Source organism: Periophthalmus magnuspinnatus, chromosome 20 (genome assembly GCF_009829125.3).
Source record: "Periophthalmus magnuspinnatus isolate fPerMag1 chromosome 20, fPerMag1.2.pri, whole genome shotgun sequence".
NCBI lineage: Eukaryota > Metazoa > Chordata > Actinopteri > Gobiiformes > Gobiidae > Periophthalmus > Periophthalmus magnuspinnatus.
The window spans coordinates 12,845,559-12,856,247 of NC_047145.1; the positions used below are offsets into that span (position 1 = coordinate 12,845,559).

At 36.7% G+C, this 10,689-nt stretch overlaps 2 protein-coding genes across 2 annotated transcripts; one reads left to right on the plus strand and one right to left on the minus strand.

Annotated features, from left to right (window-relative positions):
• Positions 1–731: 731 nt before the first annotated feature.
• Positions 732–3,480, minus strand: rbis (ribosomal biogenesis factor). The gene is made up of 4 exons (XM_033985548.2): positions 3,390–3,480; positions 2,347–2,462; positions 2,144–2,260; positions 732–2,060 (listed from the first exon to the last, which is right to left on the minus strand). Exons 2-4 carry the CDS (start codon positions 2,455–2,457, stop codon positions 1,992–1,994), a joined length of 297 nt encoding a protein of 98 aa, XP_033841439.1. The 5' UTR covers positions 2,458–2,462; positions 3,390–3,480; the 3' UTR covers positions 732–1,991.
• Positions 3,481–3,882: 402 nt separating this feature from the next.
• Positions 3,883–10,466, plus strand: LOC117388082 (carbonic anhydrase 1-like). The gene is made up of 7 exons (XM_033985546.2): positions 3,883–4,528; positions 4,628–4,825; positions 6,447–6,565; positions 6,655–6,747; positions 7,036–7,098; positions 7,175–7,330; positions 8,687–10,466. Exons 1-7 carry the CDS (start codon positions 4,501–4,503, stop codon positions 8,804–8,806), a joined length of 777 nt encoding a protein of 258 aa, XP_033841437.1. The 5' UTR covers positions 3,883–4,500; the 3' UTR covers positions 8,807–10,466.
• Positions 10,467–10,689: the final 223 nt, after the last annotated feature.

Consider the following 10,689-nt stretch of genomic DNA (forward strand, 5'->3'; position numbering starts at 1 on the left):
TTTAGGCTTTTATTTTGTAAAACAACTTCCGTTCTCGTGTCACAGTAGGGCTCATGACAAAGACGAGCTGCATTGCCCTTTAGCCCATTGGAGCGTTAATTTTTCAGCTCAAATTCAATAACGTGCGAGTGTGCTGCGAGGATTTAAGTGGGTCGAGTCTGCGCTATTTTATTATTATTACTGTTATTATTATTTTTGTTGTTGTTGTTGTTGTTGTTGTTATTGTTATTGTCATTTATTATTATTATCATCATTATTATTATTTTTACTTCAAGCATACAATAAATAATAAAAGGACATCAACGTGTAACTGAACTGAAAGTGATAAATGTGTAAAAACAGTCACTAATTTGTCAATATCACATAATAAAAATACAGTACATGCAACCTAATTTAACTATGAATCCGTTTTGAGTTTGTGTTTAAAAAAAAAAAAAACCTAATATCAAAAGTTATTTTGTCATGTAGGGTAAATATATATCAGGGAGAAAGGAGAGAAAGAAGTTCAGTAGCCTTGAGTCCCACCCGGACAAATGATTGGAAAGGAGCTGTCCCAGGGCTTCAGTGCTGAACGCTCCTAGCCGCGTGCGGAAGTTACGCTGTCCATTTCAGCACCACCGGGATATGACAGCTGCTCAGAGGCTTTCTAACTTAATGTCAGCGTACCGACCAGTTCCAGCTCGCACCTTTTCTGTTAATTGTCTTGTCACTACATGAATCAATGGTCAGTTGCTTTCACACCTCATTTATTAATTGATGTGAAGTGTTTAGGGTGACATCTTGTGGACATGTAACTAAAACGCAATGGGGTAGTTATTTTCTACATTATAAGATAAAAAAAAATAAAAAATCTTAAAGAAAAAAAACAAAAAACAACAACAAAAAACCCTTCAATTTATGTAATAATCTAATTCCTTTATAATTCTCCTTCTGTCTTGTGACTGGCTGGTGATGTTTTTCATCTTCTGTGGTTGGTTGCAGAAAAATGGTGTGGAAGTACTGGTCTGTTCAACTGCAAAGCCATCTGGATCACAGTGGGGGTCACCTGCACCCAGCCTGACTTCTATTCACTGCATCTTCCCTACTTTATTCCCATTAAAAATGCTTTCTGTCACAACACACAGCATTTAATGCTGAAAACCTTTCGACAGATATTTTTAAGGACACTACACTAGATAATTTTGAATTTTGAATTTCATTTGAGTATGTTCATAAATCATGTAGTACATGTCATTACAGTCCATAAAAAAAAAAAATATATCTTCCACAAAAAACAATTATAACAAAATAATTATCTTTGTTATTAAATCTGAAATTCCATTTTTGCTCTGTTTAATTACCTTATTATTTTTTCTGGAATTTGCATGTCCATAACTGAAATAATTTCCCCTTGGGGTTGGCAAAAGTACAGCGTACAAGTTAATTATGAAATTCATAGTACTAAACATGGGTGCATGGCTAAACAATATTAAAATGTTATGCTATTAATAACCCCAGTCATTTTAAGGCTAATTTCTAATTACATTGTTGGAAGCATGTTTCATTATCATATTATTACAATGTATTCTACTTTTCAAAATAAACAAACTCTGAGTTAGGGCTAACCATGCTCATGATGCAGGGAAATTAGCATAATCATTAGAAATAAGCAAATCCCATGTGGCCTCACAAATAATTCAGTAGGCTGTACATCCCTTCAACAATTTGTTTTGTTACATTTAATATACAGAGTATGGCAATTTTACAGGATTGTAGTTCTCTTAGTGGCATTGTTTAGGTTGATATGACTTGTGCGCTTGGATTTGCACTGAATCCAGAGGCTCTCGACACACTCCAAAGGTTGTGATGTGAAAGCAGTTGACAAAAACAAGTTGAAATAATGTTGTTACTTCCGTTTGAGTGGTTTTCTTGCAATTCCCTCTCATCACTGAACCACAGAAAATCCATAATTGCACAAGTAGTGATGAAAAGTGTCTCTAATATTTGGTCCATTACAACTGAGAGAAGAGCTGAGCTGCATTGTCCACATTCACAGCCTCTTTGGGGGGCTCTTTGACAACCTGAAAGAAAAAAATGCGTCATATTAATAAACGTACGTTTATTTAGAGCAATAGGCAAATAAACTCCCAACTTTCTCTTTTACCAGAGTTTGCTTCTTGGGTGTAGGTGCAACAGATTTTGACACACTTTTCACATCCCTCTGGACTTCTGTGAATATCTGATTGAGATTCTCCACCTTCTCTTTCTTTAATGTATTAATCTGTAATAAAACTTTTTTTTTAAAAAACCTCTGAAAACTCAAGAGATGCACAATACATTTCTTACACAATCAAGATAAAAACTTACGTGTTTTAATGTGGTCTTGACTGGTTTGGCTTTGTTTTTCACCTTTAAATGTTTGTTTGCCACTTGGAAAACATTCTGCTGTTTTTTGCCTTTTTGTTTATTCTTCCCCATCTTTCCTGCAGCAATAATAATAACAACAACAATAATAATAATAATAAATCATTAATACATTTTTCTCATCAAGCAAGGCATGTAGAGATCTGCTCAACTTCAATAAAACATGTTTATGTCTATTCCATAATATTAGAAGCAAGCTAATATTTAGGATCCTATTTGTTTACCATTATCATTACCATTTATCATCATGTTGTAAGATAAGAGCAAATATAACTTAAAGGGTCTGTTATAATGTTGTTTCCTCAAAAAACATGCCCAGAGTTGTGTTCTGTTTCATTCACGTTTAACACACAAATCCTGCGAATCTAGGCTGTCTACTTCTCTCAAACAGAAAACTGATGTCATGTGTGGTAATAAAGGAAGTGCTCCACTGTGTTTTAAACTCCATACACTCAATATAAGTGAATAATTTTGATAATTTCAGCTGGAATCGACCATCTCTAATGAAAAAAAGGTCAAATGTAGCCACTAACTTGAAAACTACCATAACATACATTGCAAGGTGGAACAGAGCAATTCCGGGTATGTTTTTGATGAGGTAACAACATAAAAAAATGGCTAAAAGCTCACAAGAGTCAATTTTGCATAATATATTTAACTGTAAATAGCGCCATCATGGTGGAATTAAGAGTATAGGCCAACTGATTTGTCATAATTTCCTAAAGTATTTTCTTTTTCATACAAACAACCTTGAATTCTTATCCATGGCTTTAATAATCCGAAATTCTACCCAATATAAATATCTACTGGATGCTGTACCGTAACGAAGCTTGATGGACGCAAGCGTGTTTGAGACCCACATATGCACAAAATCACTACTAAGATTGTAGATTTAATTACACTTCGCGACCTAAACCTTCTCACTTTACGCAGTATACCTTTCATGTGCTAATGCCACATATGATTACCTTTACCCTAATGATTACCTTTAAATGTGGTTGTTGATGTTCTCACGTGAAACTGAGAACTCGTGCGTCCCTTCTGGACTACGTCATACTTACGCGACAGTTTCCAACATCTGTGGCCCAGCTGTGGCCACCAGAGGGCAACAGAAGCAGGTACTGTGAAAGAAATCTCAGCACTGTAACGATTCTCTCAGTTTTAAAAAAATGTTTATCTATCATTTTTCTTCTTATTATTATGTCATGTATTGTTAATATAATAATAATAATAATAATAATAATAATAATAATAATAATAATAATAATAATAATAATAATAATAATAATAAAGACATATTGTTATTGTTATTATTATTATTATTATTATTATTATTATTATTATTATTATTATTATATACACGCAAAAACAATACACTGGTAATCATCAATAATAGGAAATGTGAAAAAAAAATAGTTGCACTGTTAATAACTAAACAGCAGGTGTCAGCAGAATCTCACCACTGGCCCCTGCGTAACCAAGGGAACACGGTGGATTTCTGAATGACAGCGTCTTCTATCTTTTTGAGGACATCTGTGCAATATTATGGCGCGGGGATCTGATTTGGCGCTTCTGGACTGCCCCTGACGTTTTATTTTATTTTGCGTCTCTTCATCTTTTACGCATTCCTTCACAAGTGAATAATGACTGACGTTTGTCTTTGACTGGCGTGTCCTTCAATGAAAACACTCACTACTGATTAACTCGGCTTGGGAAATCAACGCGAGAGTTCAGTGTCAGGGCTTATCCTCGCACAGAGCCTCTCCAAACGCTACTGCGGGCCCCGTCGTGTCATGATGACTGGAGAGCGCGTTAGTGCAGTGGGAGAAGAGGAGCCGTATTGATCCATGGCGGGCTATGCAGCAGCGGTGCAGCTCATCTAAACTCCCCCCAACCCTGTCAGAGCGCAGCCACTGCGCACAGCCAACGGCACCAGCCCGAGAGTCCCACATGCACACACGCAGACACGCACGCGGACGGGACGGGGGGACCCTATATAAGTGCTGCAGCTGTCAGGTGGAGGACACTGCCTGCCTTTGCGTAAGGGAGCACGCACGTCATTGGGATTCCTGACTCATAGACCCTCACTCAATAACCATGTCTTGGGGATACGCACCACATAACGGTGAGGAGAATAACCTGGGTGGATTTAATTGTCGCCGTGCACGATTCATTGCATTTCCACTTAGGGTGTGAAAATGATGTATTGATGTTGTCATTACAGGACCAGACAAATGGGCCGACAACTTTCCGATCGCCAATGGACCACGGCAGTCTCCCATTGACATCGTGCCCGGGCAGGCATCCTACGACCCCGGCCTGAAGCCCCTCAACATCAACTACGACCCCTCCACCTGCATGGACATCCTTAACAACGGACATTCCTTCCAAGTGACCTTCACAGACGACACAGACAGCTCAAGTTAGTCGCATTTTTTTCTGCACCTGTTTTATTACACTACAATACCAGTATAATTAATTGCAAAAAGCATTGGAGATTCACATTGTGAGGAATTCTTTGTGTACCAATTAGCATATTTGCACTGAAAGACTTTCAATTGGTTTCCCTACACAAAGAGACTGAATATGATTGGATAGCACCTGCAAACCACTTCACCACCAGCAAAATCTAGACAGCATCATTTAAGGGCTATTACAAAGAATACATTGTGCCCTACCTGCCTTTTTATTTTATTTTATTTTACATATATAGCTATTATTTATATCTTAGAATGTTTTTTTCTCTACATTTTTAATGAACTGAATTCCACTGTAGGCACTCAGTGTTCCCATGACGAGGGCGAGCACAAAGCACCCCAATTGTAATTGAATTCGTAACGTATTCCCTTCTTTTCTATTCTCCTAATTTTTTCCCACGACAAAGCTTTATGTCCAAAGCCATGGGGTCAAAAGAGTAGAAAACAAAGGTTACAATGAAAGGAATACAACCACGGTTAACTATTAATGTGCCATGTCAATCCTTTATGGTCATATGACAAAGAATTTCATGTTCTGTTGAACTGTAATTCCTCCCAGTTGTGTTTTTTTCTTTTTTTTTTTTTTGTATCTAGATTAAAAATAGTAATTGAAAAGACTTGTTATGTAACCACACAATATGGATTACGTTTCAACCAATGTAAAAAAAATAAGCAGCTTAGTTCTTTGTCATCTAATTCAGTGTATGGCTTTAAAATAATGCTCTTGTCGTGTGTTCTTGTCTTGTCACCACTCATGTGATGCATCATGTGTTGGAATACATGGCACCATAGCTATCCTATATTAGTTCTATTTATGAGTTGTCTATTTCCACACTTCTCAGCTGATACAGTAGGACAATAGTGAGGCTTATGCACCAACAATACACATATTTGCGACCACGTTTCCTCCTTAAACAGGTAGCTAGGTTATGTAAGACTGGAAGTTGTTTTGGAATTGGTTAATAATACAGAGGAATCAGCTTGAGTCTCTTTAGTGATTACACAACTTGGGTCCATCAGATATGAATGAGTATTTGTGCAAGTGTAGACGTCTTATCACCTTGGTAACATTTGTATTATATTATGCTGGCCTCTTGCGTCAAAAAAATTAGTTATGTGACTTGGCAGTTGCTAATAAGTGGATTGAAAACCAGTAGATGATGATTTTACATGTGTATAAACCCATTTAGCAACAGTGTATCTAAAACAAGGCATTATCTCAAATTATGGCTAATCCAGTTTTAATAATCACAGTTCATTTCTAATCGTCAGTGACCAGCACGGGTCTTTTTACAGCCAATCCACTGTCAGTAAAAGCATGTGGGTTGGAGCAGCGTTCAGATTTTAGATACATTTGCACTTTTTTTACTAAATGGTAAAGATTAAAAATTGGTATTAAAGTTATTAAAATTGTAAATAAAATGTTTAAAAAAGTAAATAAAAATACAAATTTTTCAATAAAAAAAAAAGTTGTTGTTTTTTTTGTTTGTTTTTATTTTTATTTTTGCCTATTGTTGCAGCCCTACCCTCTATAGAATAATGCCTGATCATGCTTACATTCTACAGCTCTTCGCGATGGACCCATCTCAGGAGTCTACAGGCTGAAGCAGTTTCACTTCCACTGGGGGGCCTCTGATGACAGGGGCTCTGAACACACGGTGGCTGGGACCAAGTTTCCTGCTGAGGTAAGAGTCCTTTATCAATATTTCAACACAGATATAATGTTTGCTCATTGCGTAATAGCATTCTAAGAATATGACCTTTTGCCCTCCAGCTCCATCTTGTGCACTGGAACACCAAATACCCAAGCTTTGGGGATGCCGCTAGCAAACCTGATGGACTTGCTGTGGTTGGAGTTTTCCTGAAGGTCAGTAAGTCTGAAGTTGGATATATGCAGATGCAACTGTATCTTAAAATCTAGTATTCACCTGTAGTTGCTCAGGGTGAGGGTAACAGGGTCCATTTATACAAAATATTCATATGTTCAAAATGGTTGTACGTTAATTTTCTTCTATATGGCTCATTGGTAAAACTGCTACACATATGCAAGACAATTCACTTGTTTATTGAAGGTTCCTCCCTGCTGTACTTTCTCCACTAAGTTTAACCAAAAAACCCTAAAGAAAAATCATTATTTATCTTGTTTTCTTTTCAGGCTGGAGATGACAACCCCAACCTCCAGAAAGTACTTGACTCCTTCAGTGCCATCAAGACCAAAGTATGTCCCATTGTATTGAACTACATTTCCAGACAATTGCGTGTTTTTATCTCACCTCCCATTTACACTTATTTAGGGCAAGCAGACCTCCTTTCCTGGCTTTGACCCTTCCATCCTCCTGCCTGGGTCTCTGGACTACTGGACGTACGATGGCTCTCTGACCACGCCCCCTCTGCTGGAGAGTGTGACCTGGATCGTCTGTAAGGAACCAATCAGCGTGAGCTCTGGGCAGGTAAGGCCATTCACAAGGGCTATTGAGGTTTTAGCTTACACCTGCACTGAATCGTTACCCCTTATCTTCAATAGCATAGTCTTCTAATGCGCTCAGCAAAATAATGGATTACTTGTCTGGTTATCCTTGCAACTGAAATGTGAAGACGGCTGAATTAGAAACAAACCTTTACTTAAATGGCCCATTTTATGCCATTTTCTGATCTATGTTATAATGTTGTTTCTTCATTACAAACATATCTGAAGTTATTTTTTGTTTCACATTTTGAGCTTTGGAAATGTTAACAGGCTAATAAAAAAGGGTTACTCAAATATGTGTGAATGAAACAAAACACAACTCCAGGTGTGTGTTTGACGAGGTAACAACATTATACCATGGCTTAAAGCACAAAAGAGTCAATTTTGTGTAATATAAGCTTCATGTCCAGCTATGCTACACTGAAGCGGTAAGATGTAGACTACATTCCACAAATGACATCTAACCACAGTGTAGGAAGTTAAAATGATTCTAACTTAGGTATATGATGATGTGTACTTTCAATGAGCAATAATCCAAGTACAGGTTATATACTTATGACATCCACATTGGTTAATTTCCCTTGCAAATTGCAGTGTAATCCAATTTACCACATTCAAACCAGACGTAGGTTTAAGATGGAATTTGCATTATCAAAATTGCGGTGGTTATCTGTATCTATTTTACTTTAACACTTCCCACTCATAATCTCACTGGATTTAGGTGTTAGTCATCTCAACCTTTATGCTGATTGTAAAAGACGATAAGAAAGTAATAAAATTAATGACATAAAACAATATAAATATATAAAACAAAAAATACAATAAACTTTTCTGCACATTGCACATTGGAAGAATAATGATGAAACAGGAGATTCAAATACATTTAAAAGGGTTGTTATTAGCCATATCACAATTTTATTTTATTTATTTTTTGTTCACAATTATTGTTATTTATTATTCAGTTATTCAATTATTATTATTATTATTATTATTATTATTATTAGTAGTAGTAGTAGTAGTAGTAGTAGTAGTAGTAGTAGTAGTAGTAGTAGTATTAATAATAATAATAATAATAATAATAATAATAATAATAATAATAATAATAATAATAAATCAAACAGATACATTTACTTTTATTACAGTGTAGTGTTGTCTTAAAACGGCCTAATTAAAATTTTTATTGTGATTATAGTTTTTAATCAGAATATTAACAATTATTACATAACCCTGACAAGCCTAGTTGTCGATAATGATCTATACACATACACAGCTTCGATACAGCCCTGTTGTTTTTGATGAGTGATATGGGATTCATTCTAACCCTCTTGTATTTTCACAGATGTCCCAATTCCGCAGCCTGCTCTTCACGCCCGAAGGTGAGGCCGAGTGCTGCATGGTGGACAACTACAGGCCCCCCCAGCCGCTCAAGGGCCGCCCCGTTCGTGCTTCCTTCCAGTAATGCCCCTCCCCCATCACGACCCCCATTCTGCCCCAATGCCCTCACCCTTCCCCCTTTTGCCCTTTGACAGTTGCAGTGAGCACCCGTCCATTTTTAAACAACTTCTGCACTGAGATTAATTAATGAGGAGGAGTATCCTATTTTATCCAACCAAAAAGAGACAACTTAATATTGGGCTGTTACATTGTTTCAAGCCACATCAAATCAGAGAAACTTAGGCTAGCACTAGCACTGGTAATGTCTATAGTCAAATGGCGGTTTGGTAATGCAGCGTAATGATACTATTGCAAAGCGGGCATGAAAGAGTACACGCCATCAAAATGCAAAAATGCGAGCTTACAGATAAACTGTACGCTTTAGCCATATGGCATTTGTTAGCTAAGTAGCTTGGGTTTGTTGACAAAGTTTGATTTTGTTCAATATTTTTGTTTTGGGAAAATTGTACTCAAAAGAATCAGTTACGCTAAGTTGCAACACCAACTACTAAAAAAAATGGTACTTCTCCTTTAAAGAATTGATATAACATCTGCCATCCTTGGATTATACTGTTTTGTGCCAATCTCTTAAGCCATAAGAAAAGGGCTTGTCGTTCCTTACATTTTAAACCAAGAACATTTGTGTGTTATTTTAAATGGTGCTTAGTCGTGAGCTAGCTTGGAGCAAAAAGCACAAGCAAGCTGCCTGGTGCGGAGGGATGGGACCACAGTAGGACCATCTGTGAAGTGCAGGGTACAGATACAAAGTCCTCCGTCCTCCCGTCGCCCCTTCCACTCTGAACGTAATCTGTCCAATGTGGTGACAGCGGCTTAGTAAAATGTTCTGGACCACCCCCATCACCACCAAATGAGTCCGAAATCCCCCTCTGGCTTTTACACATAACATCACTGTAAGAGCACACACTAGTATCGGCACTGACCTGCTTATTGATTCACAGAGTTCATAGGGACAGTGGCTTGTGCATTCACCAGGAAAATTATTGCTTTTTGTTTCAATTGTTTAAAATGCATGTGTAGGTGGATTATGTGTGTTTTTTCTGATAAGTCTGATGCACAGCTTGGCTACATTCCATCATGCAATGGATTCATTTAAATACCATAATGAAAATATTAAAAATAATAATAATAAAACATTTATCATGCAATTGAAATTACAGCTATATACCAATTATTATGAGATGAATACATTTTTGGTGTGCATTTAGCCAGGCCTGCGACGTTAAGTCTTAAGTCATTCTGTACAAAAATGAATAATTTTGATACTCTGGTATGCAATATACATGAATGAAACTGCATTTTAATATTTTTACAAATTCAGCATGTTGATGCTTTAAACTGCAAGCGTCTGGTAAGCTATGCCATAGATTGGTCAGCAAAAAACTGCTAGAATATATAGCCAAGGAAGAGAAACCTGCCAACAGATAAGTCCCTGCAGAGGAGAATCATTAACAAAGTGTGTTCGCATTGTAAAGGGTCTCCGTTAGCACTTGAGCAAAAATGCAAGAGTGGTTCAAAATTGCAGTATGTATTTACGTTACGATTGTAATGAACTCAAATGGATTATGGAAACGCCTTATGCCAGTCACTTTTTGAACTTGTCCAGCACAATGTGTTGTGTTGTTGTGGACTTTTTAGTAGTAATAAATATATTTTATGAAAAAATACCGCATCTTTTGTGTCTTCATTTTATGTTGTTAGTAGATCATCAGAATCATGTGTCAGCTCAATACACCGTAGAAATAAGAGTAACATGTTGTATAGAGTCCAATATCAGATCTCTGTCGGGAAAAGATGAGATAATACTGTAAAAGAGACTGTCAAAAACTATACAAAAAATATATATATAAATTAAAATGGTATAAATACATATAAAATTATATGAATAAG

Bases quoted from the DNA above. Each gene is read 5' to 3' on its own strand.
- rbis (XM_033985548.2), bottom strand. From the start codon at position 2,457: ATGGGGAAGAATAAACAAAAAGGCAAAAAACAGCAGAATGTTTTCCAA. The intron at 2,261-2,346 runs GTAAGTTTTTAT...GTTTTATTACAG, and splicing joins TCAAGACCACATTAAAACAC to ATTAATACATTAAAGAAAGA. The intron at 2,061-2,143 runs GTAAAAGAGAAA...TTTTTCTTTCAG, and splicing joins CACCCAAGAAGCAAACTCTG to GTTGTCAAAGAGCCCCCCAA.
- LOC117388082 (XM_033985546.2), top strand. From the start codon at position 4,501: ATGTCTTGGGGATACGCACCACATAACG. The intron at 4,826-6,446 runs GTTAGTCGCATT...TACATTCTACAG, and splicing joins AGACGACACAGACAGCTCAA to CTCTTCGCGATGGACCCATC. The intron at 7,331-8,686 runs GTAAGGCCATTC...GTATTTTCACAG, and splicing joins TCAGCGTGAGCTCTGGGCAG to ATGTCCCAATTCCGCAGCCT.